Source organism: Dromiciops gliroides, chromosome 3 (assembly GCF_019393635.1).
Source record: "Dromiciops gliroides isolate mDroGli1 chromosome 3, mDroGli1.pri, whole genome shotgun sequence".
NCBI classification, from domain to species: Eukaryota; Metazoa; Chordata; class Mammalia; order Microbiotheria; family Microbiotheriidae; genus Dromiciops; species Dromiciops gliroides.
In genome coordinates, this window is record NC_057863.1 from 581,295,084 (window position 1) to 581,319,691 (window position 24,608).

General features: G+C 40.8%; 1 protein-coding gene and 1 pseudogene across 1 annotated transcript; one reads left to right on the forward strand and one right to left on the reverse strand.

Annotated features, from left to right (window-relative positions):
- The first annotated feature begins 525 nt into the window (after positions 1–525).
- On the forward strand, positions 526–1,338 carry LOC122750012 (annotated as a pseudogene).
- A 1,957-nt stretch (positions 1,339–3,295) lies between these two features.
- Positions 3,296–24,037, reverse strand: LOC122747997 (ribose-phosphate pyrophosphokinase 2-like). Its single transcript, XM_043993744.1, is given in 6 exon segments — positions 3,296–3,390; positions 4,668–4,714; positions 4,716–4,780; positions 4,782–5,257; positions 19,985–20,083; positions 23,809–24,037. Coding segments are annotated over 6 exon segments (1,011 nt in total).
- Positions 24,038–24,608: the final 571 nt, after the last annotated feature.

Genomic DNA, 24,608 nt, shown 5'->3' on the forward strand with positions numbered 1-24,608 from the left:
GATTTCTTCTCTTTCTTGCTCCATCTCCCAGAAAGAGGAATATGTTTGCCATCACTTTCTCAACCTACAAGCTATGCTGAATCCAAGGCACAGAAAAGCTCCCTAATGAAGTGCTCCTCCTCTCAGTGGTTAGGCATCAAATGGTTAGGCTAGAGGAGGGAATAAAGGGGGGAGTCATTAGGTAGTACTCCCTGATAGTGCAGGCAAAGAAAGGCAAAAGCCACTGGCCAGGCCCATATTGCTATTTAAGCCCAGTGACTTTCATACTGACCCTTCCCTCTGTAGGTGCCAGTGGTGAAACAGAAACCATTGAGATTCAGCTTGAAGCTGGAGCTGACAAGGAAGTACTGCCTGGGCATCGCCTCCTCTTCCCCTTCTTCCTCCTAATCATCTTCTTTCCTCTCTCCTTTTCCTCTCCTCCTTTTCCTTCTTATCTTTCTCCCCCTTTTCCTTCTCCCTCTCCTTGTCTTCTCTCCTCTTCTCCAGCTGAAACCCAGTTGGCCCAGCCCAGCTCCCCACACCATCATGGAGAACACCAGCCCCAGCAGTGATTGAAGATGATGGCCCAGGCTATGAGCTGGACTTATTTTGTATCCCTAAGCATTATGCCCAAGATCTAGAAAAAGTATTGATTCCTCATGGGCTAATCCTGGACAGGACTGAACGTTTGGCGCAAGATGTGATGAAGAAGATGGGAGGCCACCCCATGGCTGTCCTCTGTGTCCTCAAGGATGGCTATCAATTCTTTGTTGATTTGCTGGATTATATCAAGGCACTCAGCAGGAATAATGATCAATCAATTCCTGTGACTGTAGATTTTATCAGATTGAAGAGCTACTGTAATGACCAGTCAACAGGGGACATAAAAGTAGTTGGGGGAGATGATCTCTCAACCTTAACTGGAAAGAATGTCCTGATTGTTGAAGATATAGTGGACAAGGGGCAGCTAGGTGGCACAGTGGATAGAGCACCAGCCCTGGATTCAGAGGACTTGAGTTCAAATCTGGCCCCAGACACTTAATACTTACTAGCTATGTGACCCTGGGCAAGTCACCTAACCCCAATTGTCTCACCAAAAAAAAAAAAATAGTGGACACAGGGAAAACAATGCAGACTTTGCTTTCCCTGATCGAGCAGTATAATCCAAAGATGGTGAAAGTAGCCAGCTTGCTGGTGAAAAGGATCCCTTGAAGTGTGGGATACAGACCTTACTTTGTTGGATTTGAAATTCCAGACCAATTTGTTGTTGGATATGCCCTGGACTACAATGAATACTTCAGGGACTTAAACCATGTCTGTGTCATTGGTGAGAATGGTAAAGACAAGTACAAAGTATGAGATCAGGGGCAGCTAGATGGCGCAGTGGATAGAGCACCGGTCCTGGAGTCAGGAGTACCTGAGTTCAAATCCAGCCTCAGACACTTAACTACTAGCTGTGTGACCCTGGGCAAGTCACTTAACCCCAATTGCCTCACTTAAAAAAAACAAACAAAACAAACAAAAAAATAAAGTATGAGATCAACTTGGTGGGCAGAGAAGCTTTGAAACACTTGGGGGAAACCCATCAACTTCACCTCTGGACCCCTAGCTCAATGTGTCCATTGTTTCAGCCCTGGGACCATCTGTTCATTAGAGCTTTCTGCATAGAGTAGTGTATCTATCTTGTCTATTTTATATTGGAAGAATGTCAAACACTTGGAGCAGTTCTAATGGCTCTTTCATTTGCCCTACAAGAGTTAAAGTATTATACATGCAAGAGATGTTTAAAAGGGGTACACTGACTTTTTAAAATGGGTAATTTAATTATGTATATTGAGGAAAATGCAGAGAACTGAATAGTTAATTCAGTTTCAACATCTATTCCATTTCTGTTCAGAATACAAGAAGCTTGATTATTTTCTGATACCCTTATCTATCTCTAAGAATTATATTCTGATTTCAAGACCTTTGGTTGTTGTTGCTAGGGATGAATTGAAACAGAAGCAAAGTGTTCATTTGAGATGGTCAATAGAAAAACAAAAAATTATATAAATAAAAAGTTCACTGACCTGCCTCTGTCCCACTCTTACAGATTATTTCCTTTCTGTCCTCACTAGTCAAAAGCATTTTTCTTTTAAACAAGTATTGACCTGATGAAATCTGACATTTGACTTTTTAAATTTACAATGCAGAATGCTTAAAATAAAGGCTATCTCTATAAAAGAAAAAAAAAATCATTGCTCCCTTTGAGGCCCATCACTTTGGAGATTTGCACAAGAACCCAGTCTCAACTTATTTCAGTAGATACCCTCAGGCCCTGAAGTTGAAGACTTGTCTGTGGTAACTTTGGCCTATGAAGTTGTTGGGGCCAAATTTAATATAGGGAGAGTTAATTGAGTGGCTTGCTGTAATATTGGGATCCAGGAAATAATGAGGGACCTCTAGGCCCAAAGCTCCCTTCCCTCCGAACTGCCTTTTTCGATATTTCTCCCAGGCCAATAAGAAAGGAGCCTAACAGCCTCTTTTCCACAAACAAATCAGGTTTTATTAATGGTAATAAAATAAACAGCAAAGGTGAAATTAATAAAATCAAAGACAAGAGAATGGGGAAAAAGAAAAATGGATAATTCCCCAAACTCTAACCTAAGTCTATACAATCCCCAAATTCACTTCCAGTTCAGCTAATTCAAAAGAGCAAGGAATGGGGGCAGCTAGGTGGAGCAGTGGATAGAGCACCAGCCCTGGAGTCAGGAGGACCTGAGTTCAAAACTGGCCTCAGACACTTAACACTTACTAGCTATGTGACCCTGGGCAAGTCACTTAACCCCAACTGCCTCACTAAAACAAAACAAAACAAAACAAAAGAGCAAGGAAGGCTCTTATGTTAACTCACCACCTGGGGTCCATAGCTTTAATGGGAAACAGCTTTGCAGTCAGGGCCCACAGGACAAACTGCCAGGGGAAAAAAACGTCTTTCTACCCACTCCTGCAGCTCACACCACCAGAAAGAAAGTGACTCTGGAAAGAGAGTGAGCTCCCCTCAGTGAGCATTTACTCTCCCTCCCCCAAAAGGGGAGGTCCTTCAAACTGCCTGTGGAGACTGGTTTCTCCTGCTGACATCATCAGCACATGTCACTCAGGACAGGCCAGGAGTGGCCCATCTCAATCAGTCTGCAAAATTCCATTATTTTTACCACAAAGTTCACCAAGGATCTAATTTCTCTGTGGTAGTCCAAGTCATTCCCATGACTCCCTGACCCCCTCCTGAGATGCTGGGGCTTCCTCTGCCAACTTTTCCCTGTTCTCCTCTTACTGGTCATTGCCTGAATCCTATTGCAACCAGAACTGAAGCCCTCAGTTGCTTCTGGAACACCTCAAAGAAGAGATACGGAGGAGTGATGCAGGCAAAGACTGCAACAGCATAAGAGTGAGAGCTGAGATACCAGTAAGTCTGTTATAGTGAAGGGTCAGGATTAGGGCCAGAGCCTACAGGTGAATCAGGGTATTTTGTAGAAGCACATTACAACTTGGGAAGGAAGGTAAAAGGAGAGGAAGGTAGTAGGGATAGAGAGGAGGTATGAAGTGGCAGGGTCAAGTCAAGACCTAGCAAAGAAGGAAAGGTGTCCTCTAGCCTCAGAAAGTTAGGAACCTCCAGGGTAGTGGGCAAGGGAGAGGCAAAGGAAGGAGACCTTTCTTTGGTGATGGGAGGGCATTCTATTGATTAGAGATGAGGACCTTGTTTTGAGTCATTCAGTCACTTTTCACTTCTCACTTGACTTCCCTTCTTTCTCCCCATTTCTGCCTACCACCCCACCTCAAATCCAGGAAGTAATCCAGATCAAATTGAGAGCTCTCAACCTACCTCCTCATTCATTGACCACAAATTGATCAGGGATTTTTGCTGGTCATTTTTTTTTGTAGTAAACTACATTTACATACATTTGTATAGTACTTTAAAGAGAGATTTCCTTACAATAAACCCATGAGGTTGATTATCATGACAACAGTAATAGATAACATTTATATAGTACTTTATTCCTGACAAAGAATTTTCTTCACAATAGCCCAGCAAAATAAGTAGCATATGCTTTGCCATCATTGTCAATCATCAATCATCACCCATCAGTCCTCATCATCCTCAGTCAATCCTCATCACTGTCAATCAGCCCTCCTCTTGTTCAATCCGTCCTCCTCCTTAATCAATCCTTATCACTCAATCCTCATCTTCCTCTAATCATCAATCAATCCAGCATCATCATCACCTTACATTACTCTTGCTTCTGCTTCAAATTTTTTTCACAGTTACTACTGTTAAATCCATCCTATCCCCTTCCCGTGATATTTACTCTATTTTCTATCTTCTTTTACCTTGATGATAATCATGGTGATAGTAATGATTGAATGAAGAAGATGAGGACGATGATAAGGATTGATGGATGGTGATTGATTGATTGATGATGGCAAAAGGATGGTACTTACTTTGCTGGGTACTACTATATAAATGTAGTTTAGTAAATTTTGTTTGTTTTGGTTTTGTTTTTGGCATCAATAAGAACTTTTATTATAAGTATTGTAATCTCTAGAATTCTATTTACATCACTGTGACAACTTAATTTGAAAAACTTGTAAAAGTTTGCTGAAGATCATAATTAAACTCCAAGAAGTTGTGCATGCCCCTTCCATAGTACCTTTTAGCTCCTCTGGAGACACAATGATACAGTTCCTCCATTCCGATGTTTTCTCGAATCCACTGTAAGACAGCAGGTTCTGCATACAAGTTATCCACCAGAATAGCAAAAAAAACCCTGTATCTGAGAAGCATGGGGATCCATTGTAATGATATGATCAGCCCCAGCCACTGAAAGCATATTGGCCACAAGTTTTGCAGAAATTGGAGCATGACTCTTGTCTTTTTTATCTTGTCGGACATAGGGAAAACATGGGATCACTGCAGTCACTCTAGATGATGATGCAATCTTGCAAGCATTGATCATAATGAGAAGTTCCATCAAGTTATCATTAATTTCCCCACAGCCGCTCTGGATGATGTAGACATCTTCCCCTCTCACACTTTCACCAATTTCTACACTGGTCTCCTGGTAACTGAATTTCTTGGTGACCACCTTGCCCAGTTCCAGCCCCAGCCTGTCCGCCACTTTCTGGGACAGGTCCTGGTGCGAGCTACTGCTGAACAGCACGATGTTAGGCACGGCGGGCACTCGGCGTGGGGTGGCGGTGGCGGTGGCGGTGGCTGAGGCTTCAGTGGTGGCTGCTGCTTCTGCCGGTGGCCAGTAAATTTGGGGGAAGGGGGAGGTTGAGGGCAATGAGGGTTAAGTGACTTGCCCAGGGTCACACAGGTAGTAAGTGTTAAGTGTCTGAGGCCAGATTTGAACTTAGGTCCTCTTCAATCCAGGGCCAGTGCTTTTTCCACTGCACCACCTAGCTGCCCCCTCCCCCAATTAAAAAAAAATAACTGTATTATTATTTTGGGGGGACAATGAGGGTTAGATGACTTGGCCAGGGCCACACAGCTAGTAAATGTCAAGTGTCTGAAATCAAATTTGAACTCAGGTCTTCCTGAATCCAGGAATCCACTGAATCCTGAATCCACTGTGCCACCTAGTGGCCCTAATGTAGTTTACTATTTTAAAAAATGAGCAGGATGCTCTCAGAAAGATGTGAAAGGACCTGCATGAGCTGATGCAAAGTGAAATGTAATATATACAAAATAACAACAATATTGTGAGATGATCTGCTGTGAATGACTCAGTTATTTTCAGCAATGCAATGATCCAAGATAACTCTTAAGGTCTTATGAAAAATGCAATCCATCTACAGAGAGAGTACTGATGGTATTTGAATACAGATTGAAGCATAATTTTTTTTGGTAGTTCCTTTATCTGAAGTTTTGGTTTTGCCTGTTTTCTTTCACAACCTGGCTAATGTGGAAATGTATAACATATTGAATTGCTTGAATTCTTGGGGGTGGGGAGGGAGGGAGGAAAAGAATTTGGAACACAAAGTTTAAAAAAAATTATGTCAAAATTTGAATTTTACATGTAATTTTTAGAAAATAAAATTCTAAATATAAAAGAAAAAAAGAAGAAAAAAGTTTATAGAGAAGATGAGTCAGCTCAACCCAGGGATGAAGAAACTCACACGCAATCAGTTGGAAACCAGAAAGGATCAAGAGAAGAAGACCTTAAAAAAAAAGAGAGAGGACCTTAAAGTGGCAAAGTCTACATGATTGGGCCGTTGTTTTATTTTGGCTTTTTAAGAAATTCAGTAACATTATTTTTATTTTATTTTATTTTATTTTGCAGGGCAATGGGGGTTAAGTGACTTGCCCAGGGTCACACAGCTATTAAGTGTCAAGTGTTTGAGGTCAGATTTGAACTCAGGTCCTCCTGAGCTACCCCCAGTCACATTATTTTTTACTTAGGACGATGAAGCAGAAGCTCAGCAGAAGGCATTATTGCTTTATCACATTTTACAATAAAATCCCTTTTTCTTAAAAAAGAAAAAAACGAAATCATTATAGCTGTTTTTTTACTCTGTATCACCAGGCTCCTGATCTAATTAGGAAGTGCTTTGATGACATGGGAGGCTTCACCCAGGTTACTACAGAATCAATTGATCAATTACATTCCCCACTTGTTTTTTTACCTGACATAGGGGAGGGGATATAAGTAGGAAAGGATCACATTGTTTTTCTATTTCCTCACAAACACAAAAATGTTACTCCATACATCATTCCCCCAGGGTTACAAGTAAACCCTACAGAGCAGAGGTTCTTAATCTTTTTTGGGTCACAGATCCAATTGGAAGTCTAGTGAAGCCTATAGATCCCTTCTCAAAATGTTTTTAAACATATAAAATAAATGAGATTAAAAAGGAAACCAATTATAGTGAAATAAAATTATCAATTTTATTTTAAAAGCTCACAGACTTCAGGTTAAGAATTCCTTCACTGTAGCATAAGAAAATGTATGAGATGATTATGGATTTGAGTCAGATTAAACTCTGAGGATGGGGTCTGGAAGATACCCAGCCCCGCCCCAGTATAGTTAGTTTAAAAGTTTCTTGCTTGTCAAATTCTCACTGTCTCCTTTAAGTTTTATTGCCAATTAACAGTATTTTTATTTCTGCTCAGTCTTCCCACTTGTCAGCTACATCTTAGTTTTATCTAGAATCCATCATGTGTCAGAACCCCAGTCCCTGTTGAGTGGGTCGGGGAGGTTGCCCACCAATTCAATACTTGGGACTCAAGAAGAAAGGGCAGGCGATCACGGGGCTCAGCACAGGATGTGGCATTAAGTTGAGACCAGATGTTAAGTGACATGTTTCCTTTTCTCAGAACAGAATCCCCTTGACCCTAGGGTCCCAACAATGGATTATTCATTTATTCTTTATTCTATTTCTTTGATTTCCCAACATAGCCCAAGATGAATTTTAACCCTTCATCCTTCTAAAATTAACATGACTACAAAACAATGCTGAAACACCTGAGTGACTCTTCCTATTATTCAAGTTGAATATCTTTAGAACTAGGGGCTGGGAAAGGGGAGGGGGGAGTCAGTGGGAACTGTGATTCCTCTCACTGTCACTCCCCTGTTCCCTCTTCCTTCAGTTTGACCTTGTTCCCCCTTCCCTTTTCCCCCTTGTTCCTGGAACACGTATGCTTGTCTCCATACATTGATCACGAGCTAAGCACACACCCTGGGTGAGACAGGATTGGATATTAGATTGTGAGCTTGCCCTAGTGTGTGTGGGGACTTCCCTCTGACCAACATTACTATAAAAGCTCAAGGCATGTATTAGCTATTGCGACTCATTTATTGAGTTTGCCCATTCTTGCAAGAATGTAATAAATCTGTCTCTGCTTGACTTGGTGGTCTCCTTGAGTTATTTGGGTAAACTGAGGCAGTTTGCCCCAAACAAAAGAGAAATGGGCTGGGGGAGGGGAGTGAAAAATAGACTTGTAATCATGAAGAGAAGACTCAAACATTGAATAGCTGTGTGGTCCTAGGTAAATCACTCAACCACCTCAGCCTCTTTCCTTACATATAAAATGAGGATAATAACATTTGCCCCCCCCCACCATTGTTATTGCATTATGTTACTGCCGCTTCTTCAATTTTATCTACATTTTTTCAGGGGCAGGAACTATAGGTGTTCTCAATTCAAGACAATATTTTAAGGCCTAGTTATGGGTATAGGGTATGTCTTCATATTTAGAGTTTGTCTTATTGTCAAGGGTTGGAAGGGATTTCATGGAGGAGAATGAGCTATGACCTGCCTGGCACTGAAGCCCACTTGGCATTGAAGGGCAGAGATGGGCTTAGGGGCCAGCATGAGGCCTTCATACCTTTGAGTTGCCACCTCTCATACTCCTTAATTTACATAAGCCTTGGGAGTGTGATATAGGGGATTCCTGACTCAGGTTGTGAAGGTGTTAGACTCTGAGGTTCCTTATAGCTGGGGAAGAAAACAATCTGGACTCAGCTTTAGTCATAATCTGTACAAATGTAGTGTTGTGGGTATTCAGTGGGACCACAAGAAACCTAAAGACCCCAACCCCCAGGACTGAGGGCAAAGCAGCTCTCTCTCCCACCTCAGATGACCCCAGCATGCTGATAAGTAATACTAAGGTCTGAAAGTAGATACGCAGGATATGGATGGATGCTGCATATTCTTCAGATACCCTGTTATCAAAGATCCCCAATTTAGTTATCAGGCCCTAGTTTTTGCATTTTCCCCTTGCCTTGTAATTGCCTTCCCTTCCTTTGCTTTGTAAAGATAAAAAAGCCCAGGTCTTCTCTTACTCCAATGGGACAGTCACCATGGTGATCTGTACCTGGCCATATTCCTCTTGTAACGATTGGAATGACGCCACCTGCCGAAGACTTACTGTAGGAAAGCTCCGCCATGAGAAGGCGCCTGAGGGCAAGACATGTGGCTTTTCTCTGGCATCAGGAAGTGACATTTGCTTGTGGGAGGAAGAGGGGGCGAGGCTGGCGCTCTCATTCCTTTTCACCAAGACTCTCATGGAGAGTGGAACAGAACTGTAGCTCCCCGAGATAGACAGCTGAATCTAGGCCTCTTTCTCTTTCTCTTCACCAAATTCTTATTCTCCTCAATAAATGCTTAAAAGTTTAACTCTTGATAAAGCTTATAATTTATTGGCGACCACTCATTAGATATTTTAGACAGACTAGCTAGAATTTTAGCTACTTACACTCTCCTAATAAATCTCTTTTTATTTTACAAGATTCATGATGAGCCTTCAATACTTTGGGTGAGTTAGTCACACATCCAGGTTGAAAATCCCCCCCCCCAAAACAGTAGCACCCCCTCTGTGTCCACTCACTCCCTAGGCTTATTCTCCCCCTTTGCAGGTTGAATGCCCAGAAGTCAACTAGTGTTCTTCCTGGGGGTTATGATATTGCTAGTGCTATCATGGAAATGAAGTATGACATTCAGAAAATAGTAAGATAATTTAACAATAACTTAATAATAGTGATAACTTATAGATGAATTTCTGAAGTGAAATTTCACCTTAAATTCAACCAACATTTGGGACTAATTAATTTTTCCACTACTCTCACCTGCAACCCCTGGCTAGATCCTATTTTATAGATAAGAAATTTGAGACTCAGAAAGTGAATCATGCAAGAAGCATTTGTTAAATGAATATTATATCTGGAAATATAGTAGCCATTAGAAATGCAACAGCAAAAATGAAGGAATCCTTGTCCTCAAGGAGTTTACATTCTATCAGAGGAAACAACACAAACATAGTGAAATGTAGTCTTCCCCCCCATGTCTCATACATTTTGGTAGGCTGGAATCCCAGAGGGCAGCTGACTACTTCTCCCTTTGAGGTCTGAGAGGTAATTGTGAGGCAAGGTTGTGGCTTCTAATGCCAAGGCTCATGAGCCCTGATCTTAGGTGTTCCCCACTGATTATCAATCAGCCACCTAGAGTTAGCTTTGACAGAGAACACTTAATGAAGTAGTCTATGAAGAAGAGTTGATAGAATTCCTAAGCAAGAGCACTCTCTCCCACACACAAGGTCCCTGGGGACAGTGGATTCAATCTAGAGAGTACACATCACCAGAGGGTAACTCATGACTTGGGCTGTTCCAAGTCCTTTTCTCCCTTTGTGGAATCCTCATGAAGTTCCCCTTGGGTATGACTCTACTGGGCTTTGAGGATCACTGTCCTTGTAGTATACTAAAGTTGCCTTTTTTGAGTATGACTAATATCTTATTCTGTCTTTCAGCTTCCAGTGCAGACATTGCCAATAGCTTCTGGTGCTCTGGGGATTCAGCTACTGCTGTAGAAGGGAAGTCCAGGTCTTCTCTGATCAAGGTGGAGGAGGGGCTATAATGAGGTGTGAGATGGGAGGATAAAGGCTATTATTCCCTTGTCACCAGACTGGTTTGCAACAAGCACGGTCCTATTAGAATCTGCTGGCACAATGTACACAAGACCAGAGATATGTCTGATTCTTTCAACCAATTAAAATGCATTCCTTGTGCAGCCAACCTCTGATTTTATTCAGTGATGAAACATTATCTGAAATGACCAAGTCCATTCTGAGTTTATAGCCCTCACTGATTGGTTCAATATAAAAGTGTTGGCTATTTGTTTCATATTTATTAGGTTGGGGATTCCCATTCCCACCCTTACATAAGTATTTCTGAAACTCAAGGCCACAAATTAGAGACAATGCTCCATTTAGATCTGGAAAGTATCTTAAAGAAGAGCTAGTCCAAAGGAGCATTCAGTATGAGCCCTCCCTTACTTCTATTTCTTTCCTTGTATGATGGACCTGTGTTGTCTCCTGTACATGACTGCTGGGAGTTAAGTCAGTCCATCAACACTGATGAAGCACCTACTATGTGATAGGCGCTGTACTAAGCTCCAGCAAGGGCTCTCCAAATCTTCCGATGCTAGAGAAATGTGAGCTGTGACCAAATAGAGTTGTCATGAGGACTGCATGAGATGGATGTAAAATGCCACACAAACAGGTGGTAGGCATTTGGGGTAGACAGAGTTAGAGTCAAGTTATGAAAAAATCGATGTGAAAATTCAGGACTGGAAACCAAATGATTTTGTAATCATTTTTAAAGTGTGAATTTTCATTTTACCCTGCTTTGGATCTGTTACATCATCTCTATAACTATTTTCTTCACCGTTGAATATCCATCCTCATCCCCACCCCAACACTTATACTATCTTATTCTACCATTCTTGATGCATGCCTCTCTGTGAACCTTCCATAGAGGGAAAAACTCAACATGCTCTGGTTCTCTTAATAGCTTGGGCTGCTGGGGTTTAGAGGGAAGGATAGATAGCAGTGAAGCACTTGGGCAGTCCATCTGTTTTCATTTAGCAAGACAAACTGGCTCACCATTTTCCTGAGGAATACATGTGTCTACTGGTCTACTTGCTTACAGGTCAATTTCACACAATCCAAGGTACTTCAGAGATCATTTTTTTTCATTATCTAGTTATTACTGCAAAATTGTGTCTGAAAATATTCCTCTTTCAAAGAATTACTTGCCCACACAATCCAATCCAAATTTAAGTAAACGTTTTATTATTTGTCACACAGAGGTATGGCTGGGAGAAGAAGTCTAAACTTTAACTCCCGTGGAGGAACAGATTTATGGCATGTTCTTCATCAGTCAGCATATAGAGGTATGGCTGAGAGTAGTCTAAACTTCAACTCCTTGAACAAAGGAGAAGGTGATAGTTTTATTGAGGAGAGAAGGGAGTGGGGGGAGAGACTTATGACTGAAAAGCTAAGGCAGTTTGGGAAATGATGATGCTAGCTATCTAGGGAGTGGTATACATAAAGTAGTAAATAAGCCACATTCCTATATTGAGATTATTGTCTTAATCACATAGCACACATGACTGGCTCCCAACTAAGCTCATGCTATAAATTTCAAGGTGCCCAGGTTTTTGGGTGTCCCTGACATGTCTGTTTTATCACCTGTTTGAATAACCACTACCTGGTTAATTAACTACTTTGCTTTTCCAAAGAAAGAGTAATTTCTAAGTAACCCTAGCAAGCTGATCAACCATATTTCTCCATCATCAGAGTGTCACCTTCAGGGCCAGAGCATCCCTAACTGGACCCAGGCCTACCAGGTTGCTACTACATAGTGGACCTTCTAATATCCCTAACGGTAAGCCCCAGGCAGGGGTAAGTTACTGGACTCTAGGTGATGCCCTTGCCAAGTCTTCTTTTGCAAGTTACAAATTCACTATTCCTACCTCAAGTGGCAGATTTTCCAATCTTCTAATCATCCTTGTTGTCCTTTTGAATGTGTACCATGTGTTGTCTAAAATAATTGCTACTACTGTATTTTATAAATTAAATTGCTATTTACATATTAATGTCTATTACACCAGTTTTGGCAGTGAGCATTTATTATTAGTTAATATTATATATCCATAAACTATTGACCATGTGTTTCCCTAACTTCTCATGGTCTCAGACCTTCAGACCTACCCTATCCTAAGAGGAAGAGAACACACCAAGAGAGATGGTTCAGGGCCAAGAGAGGGGGTAAAGAGGGCAAAGAATGAATGACCCTGTTTAGGCCAAGAGTTTTGTCCTCTTTTGATACAGGCATCATTATACATTGTTCAAAGCTAATTGGTTAGCGTCATTCAATTCCACTGGTTAATATGACTTGAGAGTGGTTTACCTTAAAATGAACTCTATAGATGACTGTCATTCAGGTTAGGTGAACTAGACAAAGAGTCTATCTGCATTTCTTTTGTTCCCTTGGGCTTGTCCCAGACAAGATTTGCTGAAGTTCCCCAAGAACTGGTCTTTCAGGAGTAGAGGGGAGGGGGATGGAGGAGAAAGGACTGAAATTGATCTCTGAATCCCCCCAAGAAATCCATTATTAATTATTTTCTCACATCCATATTGTCTCTTTCTTAAAAAGTCATGTCCTCAATGGTATAATATCAGGGAGAAAACGGATTGAATATTCAGCAAGGGATATATGTTGGAGGGAGCCCAGTAGGGCGCACCTGAAACTTTCTAATTTTAGCCAAAGATGGGGGTCCCAAACCTCAATAGATTCTTACAAAAGGTAACTCAAGCAGGCTCTAGGATATCTGCCATTAGGTCAAAGGCATTGTGAATATATTGCCCTCAGGTAAAGTCTGCTCTGAAATTTTTTCAGAATGTTGAAGAGAATGAAGTCTGTCCCTTACACAGGTAAGCCCCCATCTCCTATTCCACTTTGAAGTCTTTTGGCTAACATTCAAAAAATGTCTGAAGCCACATCTGAACTCAGGAGGGTGACTCTTCCTGACTCCAGGCCCAGGACTCTATCCACTGTGCAATCTATCTGCCCTGTACTTTACACTTAGTAAAATACCTACACTTACTAAGTACCTTACACTTAGTAAATAATTAAAAGACTGCTATGATGAAATGATCAAGGGAATAAACACCTTCTTTATTGTTTCTGAGGAGTGAACACTTTGATGCACTCAGAAAGTGGCTCAGAGTTTAATGTAAGTGAATGAGGTGCTGAGTTGGGAATGTAACTAACCACTGAGGGGTGGTCCTGGGTGAGAGGGGATAAAGGGATTTTTCTACTTTACCACTCATTATGAGGATAGTAATTCACACCTTCTTCAGTGAATGGAAAAGGGGTGGAGATAACTGGGAAACCATCTATAAAAGCCCAGTTGTGGCTCTGGTTGAGAAATCCCTGATCAGAGCCTAGACCCCAGTAGGAGCTGTGTTCCTGCCTGCACTACCTAGCAGGACATCCAAAGTAGGTTTCCTCCTGGAGAAATGCCCTTTTTCTTGCATATCTGGGAGAGAGCTGGGCTGTTGAGGAGACTTGGAGTCAGTAGACAGAGGGGGTTTGCCTCAGAGCCGATGACCTGGCCATAGCTCCATGATCCCCTAACTGAGGCAGGCTGTCAGGATCAAATGTGCAACTACATGGAGACTGAATAGAGGTCTTGAGGTTGACCTGATGCTAACAGTGGATCAGAAAAAGTCAGAAGGGCAGGAGTGTCCTAATTTGCATTCAGTGGTACATTGTTATGAACTGTCTTGGCTTAGGGTCAATGGGTATAGTTGTATTATTGGGGAGGTCCTGAGCCAGCATTCAAAAGCACTGGAGTGATCCATCACCAATTGCTTTCCTTGGCAGGTCCTACCTATAGACTCAGCAGGCAGGCAGGCACTCAGTCAGTCAGGAAGCATCTAGTAAGCATTTACTGTATGCAAGTAACTGGGGATACAAAGTTTCCATCTAACTTCTTCTGTCTAATTAGAGGCATGGGAAGGAGAATTCCAAGCTATCTTTGACTCCTTTCCCATCAACTACCAGTTCCACAATGGACACCCATAGCACTTAACCAAGAAAACTCCTTTATCCAAATTAGTAGCCAAACAAAAATGAGAGAAGATATACAGAGAATAGAGAAGCCAGAGTAAAGGAAATAGAGGTAAAAGTCATACAGAGTCATACTTCCCATTGTCAGTGAAGTAACTCATCTCAAAGAGAGTCTTGGGTCTCAGCCAGGGGGAAAGTCCCCAAAGTTCCTAATATAGCAAGCTGGGGTTAGGGACATGACTGAGACTATCATTGTTCAGTCATGTGCAACTCTTCCTGATCCCATTTGGGGTTATCTTGGCAAATGAGAAAACTGAGGCAAACAGGGTTAAGTGTCTTTCCCAGGGTCACAGAGCTGGTAAGTGTCTGAAGTGGCATTTGTATCCAGGTCTTCCAGACTCCAGATGCAGAGCTCTAACCATTGAGCCACCTAGCTGCCCTATCAGTTTCTCCCCTTGTCTTCCTAGAGTCTTTTCCTTCAGCAACTTCAAGTAAGGCTGGCCTCCATCTTTTCTCTTGAGGCTGGAAGCCAGAAGTTCCTGAAGCAACTCAAAGCTTCAAAAAGGACTCCCCCAAAATCTGGAGCTCTCTCTGATCTTGCCAACCTCACTCAGCCCCACACACAGATGGCAGAGGTCATTCACCTCCACCAACAGAGTCCCACAGCGCAATGGGCTTTGGGAGAGAGGTTACAAAAGGACAATATAATGACAGGCTTTCTTAATGCTTCAAACATTAAAGTAATTAAACATTAATAATAACTATATTTCATTCCTTTTCACAGTGACATTTTCCACATCATTTTCTTCAGATTTTGAGACCAATTAACTCTGCCCCCTCCTCAAATGCCCTATCCACAAATTCTTGTTTCACAGACCAAAGGAATGTACAATGTTTGCTTCCTCTTTCTCACCTGTAAGATGTTTGAACTCACCCACAAAAAAACTGACAAAGCAAAGTGATCCCCATATCAGTGATTGAGCCTCCAAAGGTGGAGATGGAGTAAAGAATTTGGTTGCCAGATAAAGGGGATGTCATTAGCTGAGACTCCTGATAAGTCAGAAAATTACAGTCCAACAGCCAAAACAGCTCTGGGGAGAGCAGTAACTGACTGAGTCCATATTGATATTTTGGCCAATCAAATATACTTTGACATGAATCCTTCTCTCTGCAGGTGCAAGTGGTGAAAGAAATCATTGCCTCGGGACCAGGCATCTCTTTGGGGTCTTGTACAAGAAGAGCCCAAAGCTAGGACATTTCGATGGATATCCCTCAGCCAGAAAGCAAATGCCAATGGGCCCTGGCTTTTGTATATGAAGATTTAGAAGGACTGAACCCCTCTGAGGTGGACAATGTAATCACATCAACCTCAGAGCCCCAGCCAAGACATTGCTGCCCCTGCAGCTCTGACTGTTCCTGCTGTTGGGGTTTCACTTGCATAATTATTTTCGGATTTTCCCTGGCTATATTACTTCTTATAATTATCTTGATACTATATATATATTCTTCCTGAAACCCTCTACAGACTCTACATCAAAACCATGACATCCTTGCATGTATCCCCAGACTTGGCACAAATTACAGACTGGCAAAGACTGGCTTCTGGATCCTGCTTCTGCTCTTACCACTTAAATGAAGTTAGGGCAGCTCCAATCACTCAGTATACTGTCCTATTTTCTGCCTGCTGTAAGGTACATGAGGTTTCATCTTTCAGTACAAATCTCCATGACCAACTCAGACTAAGGCCCTGACAAGCTTTGCCTGTGGCTTGTGAAGAATGCCTGTCTCTAGATCTGCCTGTCCTTCAAGTCTGGTGAAGCCTGAAATAACTCGGTTATCTGCTACCTTCCCTCAGTCCTCTTCCTAGAGGAGGAATTTCTCAGGACAACACTTACAATTTCATAGGAATAAGTATGGACCCAAAGAAGAAATGTGAGAAGACAATCAATCCCACCCTACACCTTTAGAGAGGTGGGAGGGCAACTGGTGTGGCACCTTGCTTTTCTGCAATGTGTTGATCAGTTTGGCTGATTTTTTCCTCTTCCCATTTTTTCCCTCTGTAATAAATATTATTTGTTATATGGAATGGCTCTGTTTTACATGATGGTGGAAGAATAATATGAGAAATTCTGGTTAGGGAAAAAACAAATCAATAAAAATTTATTTTAAAAGACTATTATGCCTGCAAACAATTTTTTGTCATTTTCTCTGTAAATGTCAGATATTTTAAAATATGGATATTTATTCAATTCTGTGGCAGTTCTGTTTAGTTGAATGCTAGGATTAAATTGGGAATGGATAAAAGAAATATCTAGAAAACAAAAGCATTTCAAGGTATGAAGTTTTATAAGGCCAATTTGAATGTGCCCATAGAAGGGATTGGTAGTTGCAGTGATTTTAATTATGAGTACAGAGACTCAGAAGGAAAGAGACTACTACTATTCAGGGTCTAATATTTACTAGCTGATCCTTGGCTTATCCCTTAACTTCTAATTGCCTCAGTTCCCTTGATTAAAAAATGGAGATAACAGCACCTACCTCCTAGGGTTGTTTTGTGAATAAAATGATATTATACATGTACAGAGCTTAGCACAGAACCAGGTACACTGTAGGTAATTAATAAATGTATGTTTCTTTCCTTCTTTGGTTCCTTACATTGTCCTAAGATGCCAGCTCATTTTAATTTTCATATGTTTGTCAGTAGCCATTTTGGAAGAACAGTTAAATCTCTTCTCTTGAAGAAAGGATGACTTGTAAGAAAGTCAAGCTTTCAGGGCAGCTAGGTGGCTCAGTGGATAAAGCACCAGCCCTGGATTCAGGTGGAACTGAGTTCAAATGCAGCCTCAGACACTTGACACTTACTAGCTGTGTGACTCTGGTCAAGTCACTTAACCCCTATTGCCTCACCAAAAAAACAAAACAAAACAAAACCCCAAAAAGAAAAAAAAAGTTAAGCTTCCTTTAAGAGAGAGGGCAGACACTTCTGCCTCCCAACACCGAGACTCTCTCATGAGTACCGCTTCTTGCTATGCATAGTTTTCTTTTTCCATCTATTCTTTCATAGTAACACTAGTCCCATGCACAAATCACTAAGGCAGTTCTTCCAAGTTGACATCAACTCTGGAGTTTAACCATTCAACCAATTCCAACTGCAATTAGCTAGATACTGTCTTGCATTCCTCTCTTTGGCTCATCCAGACAAATAGCTCATGAAATTTTCTCAAACGCTTTGTTAAAATTTAAGTAAATTAAGTCTTCTGTATTTCCTTAATCCATCAGTCTAGCAGCCTTGTCAAAGAAAATGCGATCCCAAATGTTACTTTTTCTTAATTTGTACCTTGTGTATTCTCATTAACTTTTTTTTAAATACATGTTTGTTGTTCAATAGTTTTAGAGGATCTCTCCTTTTCTTATGCTCATTCTCTGGAAAAATGATTTATTTTTAAGTGACCTTCTTTGCAAATTTAATCCTACTCTCCCTCCTATACAACAAGCCATCAATCCTCTTTCACAATGATGAAAATCACCCACCCAACTTTAGCTTTGCTAGAAGGTAGGCATCCCCCAGAACTCCACACCAGTTCCCCCTCTTGGGCCTGTAGGGGAAGGAAGAGAATGTTGTAGCCTCTGTGGGTCAGCAATTATCCTTCCTTCCCACAAGAAACTCCTACAACTGGAAAGCCATTTTTTTGCCCCACTTCCAAACTCACCTCTCTGCCCATTTGCTATTCTGCCAAGTTCTCCTCCACCTTTTTTAAAGCTTCCCTCTGCTGCCTGATGTCCAGGGAGGACCCAATGGGAGGATGAACACCTAGGAATAATGAGAACCTACTGAACTCATTTCTTAAGGATTAACATACTGCCATCTGGTCATCCTGGGACAGTTGGGTGGCCCAGTGAATAGAGCACTGGGCTTGGAATCAGGAAGACTCCTTTTTTCTGAGTTCAAATCTGGTCTCAGACACTTCTTAACTTGTGACCCTGAGCAAGTCACTTTACCCTGTTTGCCTCAGTTCCTCCTCTGTAAAATGAATTGGAGAAGGAAATAACATGATACTCCAAACAAGAAAATCCCCAAATTGGATCATGAAGAGTCAGACGTAACTGAACAACTGCAAATCCTGGCTTTTACTTACTTTCCCAATGATATCTCATCTTTTTCTTTCTTTTTTAAAAAAATAATAATCTTTAACATTTGAATTGATGTTCTGGCCAAGTGAGTCACATTACACTTCTCATACAAACAAAAAAACAACAACTCATTTCTGAATACATGATACACATATACAGATGTGTGTATGTATGTTGTGGGAAATAATTATGAATGAACAATATAATGGGAAACTTCAGATCTCCCCTTTTATTAAATGCTGCAATTCAAACTCCATGTCCGTCTCAAGACTATACCCAGCTAGAAGCAAGCCAGCTGGCTCAGTCTGAGTGTGATCCACATCCTTTAAACTGATTACTTTATATAGAGATATTGTCTGGAATCAAAAGGGCTCTGTCCTTTGTGGGCTTTTTTAAATTATTGTGGCTAAATTGTTTTCTAAATTAATTGCTACTTATAAATTAATGGCTATTGCACCTGTTTGTGCAGCAAGCATTTATTATTAATTAATACCTTATATACTAGTAAAGAATTGACCCATGGCACTTAGCACAGGCAGCACAAAAGCCCCAGACCCATTTTGTCTCTCAGAGAGACAGCATGTGATCTCAAGGGCTACATGGAAGAGTGATCACCAAGCAACTTATTGTGATCCTGTGGTCAAGGCTTTTGATCCTCTTTTGAAAGAGGTGAGTCATTATACATTGATCAAAGCTAATTGGTTAGCATCATTCAATTCCATTAGTTGACATGATCTGAGGGTGGTCCAAATGAAAATGAGCTCTACAGAAGATATAAGGGGGAAGTATGCAACAGACTCTCCCAAAGGACAAAGCCTAGGTGTCCTACAATCCCATCAGTCCTTCAGTGAGCCACACAAAAGAATCTATCTCCATTTGTTTTGTTCCCTTGGGCTTTCTGGAGTGTGTGTGTATGTGTATGTGTGGGGTAGGGGTGGAGATGTAGGGGTGGTGGTGAAGAAATGGTCTAAAACTGGGTCTCTGGGTCCTGTGTCATTTGAAATATTGAGGGGAAGCCTTTGGCTGTTCTAAGTTATTGGGGGAAGTTAGCTGGGGTTTCTAAGATAATGCTACTTATAAATTAGAGGCCATTGCACCAGTTTTGGCAGCAAGCATTTATTATTAAACCATATTAAATATTAGTAAAGAGTTGACTGCATTTAAGGCAAGCTGAAAGCTCCCTGCACCATAGAGACAGAGAGTGAGCACATGGCTCCAAAGTAGAGTTCAGAAGTCCTCCATTATCTGGATAGAGAAAATCCCAGCCAGGGGCCTGGAGAGAGAATGTGTGGCTGGTTCCCCTGGGGTTCCAGGACCAGAGATAATAAGCCTCCCAAGGCCCAGAGGAGAGGGTGCTCTTACACACTGTTCAAAGCTAATTGGGCAGCATCATTTGATTCTATTGGTTTATAGGATATGAGGGTGGTCCATATCAAAATGAGCTGTACTGTGCTGAGCTCAAGGCCTAATGAAAGACAGACCCTTTACTGAGAGTTTGACTTCCATTTCTATTGACTCTGGGCTGGCTTTGAAAGAGATCAGGTAAGGTTCCTGAGCTAATCCTTTGAGTAGAGGGGTCCCTGGGTCCCCAAAAAGTCCATTATTAATTATTTTCTCACAATCCCCCATGTGCTTCTTTAAAAACTAAAATAGTTGCCTTATATGAAGCAATAACTAGTATTACAAATACTTTACAAAAGGTTCTTAACTATGGGACTAATGATGATTAACAATGTGAGGGGGAATAAAAGAAGAGAAAAAATTTGAGGGAGGCACTGACAAAAACTAAAGGGGATAGTCCCCTTTAGGAGGTAGAGATTACAAATAGCATATGCAACAGAAAAAAGTGAAATAAAAGAAAAATGTCCATTTAAGTCTCTGGAAATCCCATATGATAACTGAGATGTCATCTGGATGCAGCTCTCGTTCTGGGTGTGGTTTCAGGTGTGGTTGCAAAGAAGTCTTTCTCAGGGTCTTTAGGTGTTGATGCTCAGCTGGAAAGTCTCCTCACCTGGAAAGTTTCCTACAAAATTGATCTTAACACAACTTTAAATAACTTTGCCAATAACCAAATCAAATAATGAGAGTTCACAAAAGCAAATATCTAAGGAAATTCAGACTCTTTTAGAGATTTTACAATTATGTATTGTCCAGTTGTTACATATAAAACTCAAGATATAATAAAAAAATTAGAACATTTAAAAAAACTTAATATTATTGTAATCCCCCATGTGGAGGATGAATTGAGAAAATGTCATATGAAAGTTATCAGATTATTTTCAGTTATAATAACTTCTAACAAAAGTTGATGTCTCTTGAAGGCATTTGCAAGAGTCCACAAGTTATGCTGATATACCCTTCTTTAATACAGGACTGAGACAATTGTAGTATTAATTAAGAAAAGGATTTATATCCTGGCTTCATCACTCTTTGCATCATGTGCCTAATTATCCTCATGCCATTATGAGAAATTAAAGAAGCTAACATAACTGGTAACAGATATCAAGGCCAAATCCAATACTTTGGTCATCATATGACATCTGAAATGTTGTTCTCCCAGCCTTTCCCAGGTTAGTTTACCACCTGTTTTTCATGTGTGTGTAGAAGAAGCCCTTCAGGGTCACTGGCACCAGGGCTACTCAGGAATAGACTCCGAATAAAATCAATTAATGCCTCAAATGATAAGTTCCTGTAATCCAAGGCTCAAATGAATTGTAACAATTGAGGAAATTGATGATAGCAAAAAGTGTGAATTTGCTTTTTGACTCAGGATATAGTTGTAATATACGATAATTCCAAATAATACTACAAGTATATAATTACAATCACATAGATAGGATATGATAAATATAAATGACTGACATTATTCATTATTACATAATTTCCATCAGTGTATTAATAATTAAAATTGGGGGCAGCTAGGTGGAGCAGTGGATAAAGCGCTGGCCCTGGATTCAGAAGGACCTGAGTTCAAATCCGGCTTCAGACACTTGACACTAGCTATGTGACCCTGGGAAAGTCATTTAACCCTCATTGCCCCACAAAAACAAAACAAAACAAAATAATTAAAATCACATCACCTTGGGAATCAATGGAAGCTGTCCATGAATCCCATATTTTTCTTTAAGCTAACTATATAATCACCAACATATTCTTTATCTGTAGCATGAATGTAGTATGTAGTATCTAGATGCTTTTCCCTTTGTGAAAAATCAGAATATATTCTAATACAGGTTAAAACACAATTTAAAAAGAATGACAATCTCTATGATAATAAAAACCCATACAACTAATTCCAAATGTGGATGCACCATCCAAAAATTATCTTTATGTAGCATTTGAACTGACCTTATTCCTCTGAGGGAATATGGAATTTTTCTGGTTGTACCCCCTTTGGGAGCTTCTAAGGTCCCCAAACCTCATAAGATCTTGCTGTCTTATTCTACACTCTTGCAAAATATGACCCTGTTTATGGCAATAGAAACAGGTTCTCAAAGGCTGATGATGACTGTCTGCCACTTGGTTCAGCTTACTAGAAATTTCCTGTATGGAAGTTAAATACTGTGGATTGTGTTTGTGTCCTCAGGGGTGCTGGTGTCTAGTACCTGATACTTGCCTTGCACCTCTTTATTCAGCTTAAGTTTCTCCTCTCTGATCTCTTCTACCTTTTCTTTCTCTGGTACTTGAGTAGGTTTTTCTTGTTTTTTTCTCTTTTTCTTTTTCTTTTCTCCCTCTGTTTTCCCTCTCAGTGTCTTTATGTGCTATTCCTTTCCAAAAACGCTTACTCATTGTTTGCATTTCTACATGGGAAGAGGATACTTCTAACTCATAAGAACAGTACTAGGGCAGCTGAAAGAAATAAATTTAGACAGAGGCCACAGGTGTGAATTGATTATAAAGGGATGATATCTGTAAAGAATTTGGTTTTTTATTTATTGTTTTTTTCTAGGTCAGTCTGGGTTGGGTAGCATGCCCAGGGTCATGCAGTTGGGCAGTGTCTTATGTCTGAGGCCAGATTTGGGCATGGGTCCTCCTGGGTCCAGGGTGGATGCTTTGTCCACTGTGTCACCTAGCTGCCCCATGATGACATCTTTACCATAAAATTAAGGGATGAGAGGATTAGACTGGGAGAAAGGGAAAGGGAGAGGTGGAATGGGGTAAAGTATCTCACATAAAAGAAGCAAGAAAAAGCTTATGGAGTGGTGGGGAAGATGGGGGAGGAGTGGGGGAGTGAATGACCCTTACTCTCATGTGGATTGGCTCAAAGAGGGATTCACATATACACTCAAGTGAGTATAGTAATAATCTTGCCCTGCAGGGAAGTGGGAGGAGAAGGGGATGAGGGTGGAGGGATGAAGGAAGGGAGAGCAAATTGGGGGAGGTACAGTCAGAAACAAAACACTTTTGAGAAGGGATAGTGTAAAAGAAGATAGAAAATAGAGTAAATATCATGGGGAGCAAATAGGATGAAGGGAAACACAGCAATAGTAATGGAAAAAAATTTGAAGCAGAGGCAAGAGCAATGTAAGATGACAGTGATGGTGATGGTGATGGTGATGGCACTTTGTTGGGCTATTGTGAAGAAAATTCTTCGTCAGGTATAAGGTACTATTTAATGTTAGCTATTATTGTTGTTGCAATAATCAACCTCATGGGGGTTTTGTAAGGATATCTCCCTATAAAGTACTATATAAGTATAGTTTACTATTTAAAAAAAAGATGAGTGAGATTCCATCAGAAAAACCTGGAAGACTTACATGAGCTGATGCAAAGTGAAATGTACTGTATACAAAAAACAGTAGTATTGTAAGCTGCTGTAAATGACTTAGTTATTTTTAACAGTGCAATGAGCCAAGACCACTCTGAAGGTCTTATGAAAAATGCAAAGAGCTGATGGTATCTGAATACAGGTGGAATTATATTTTGTTATTGTTAGTTCTTTTTCTAAAGATTATTTTTGTCTGCTATGTTTTGCACAACTCAACATGTATAACTTATATTGAATTGTTTGAGTTCTTAAGGGAGGGATAGGGAGGAAGGATGAGAAATTGGAACACAAAGTTTTAAAAACTGATGTTACAATTTGTTTTTACATGTAAAGTAGGGGGAAATTCTAAATAAATATTTTTTTAAGAAAAGCATTTAATCACTAGTAAAAACAGATAAAAAATATGACTATGACTTCCATCATGAGTAATTATCTCCTGTAGAGGTAGGATGGAGTCAGGGTTCTCTTTTCTCTCTAAAGCTAGAATTTCAGTTGAGGTTAATTTAGAAGGCCAGGAACAGGAAGAATCAAAATTACAGGACTGCCTGTTGGCTGTAGAAGCCATGGAAGTGTGTTTGGGTGGAATGGCCACAGTGCTAGGTGGCTCCACCTGACTTGCTGAAAGGTGAGGACCAGGTGGAGGGACACTTGGAGTGGCAGCAGGTGCATGTGAAAGTGGCAGGAACCAGAGCTGAGGGGGGAAGGGCAAAGGGCTAGCAGAGCAGCAGGCAAATTTCTTGTCCAAGATACTGGAAGTGTTTACCATCCTTCTCCAGCTCATTTTATAGATAAGTAAAGTGAGGCAAACAGGGTGAAGTGACTTACTTGTTCAGGGTCACATAGCTAGTAAGTGCCTAAGGCCAAATTTGAACTCAGAAAAATGAGTCTCCCTGATTCCTGGACCAGCACTTTATCCATAGTTTCTTCATAAAACATTTGTAGTTCTTCCACTATTATAAGAGAAAACTGCTATAAAGTGGAAGGACACAGTTGTAACAATATCAGGGCTATTCCCTCAGGCTTAACCCTGAAATCACAGATTGGCCTATTGTAGGTGTATCAGGATAGAAACTCCCTTAGTTCTGTTTGATTTCAGGTAAAAGTCATAGATGTTCTATGGAACAGCCAATCATGCTACATTATTCACAGGGTTTCAGAGCCAGGCTCAGATTTAGCAAGGTCTGAATTCTTCTTAATCATAAAAAAAGCACAGTGGGGAAACTGAGTCAAGAGGCTCCTGCCATTCCCTTGGTAAGGACATTTTCTCAACCTCCCCAATCATCTACATCTTACCTGCAGTGTTTCTCAGATCATACCTCCTTCAAGCAACTCTTGAC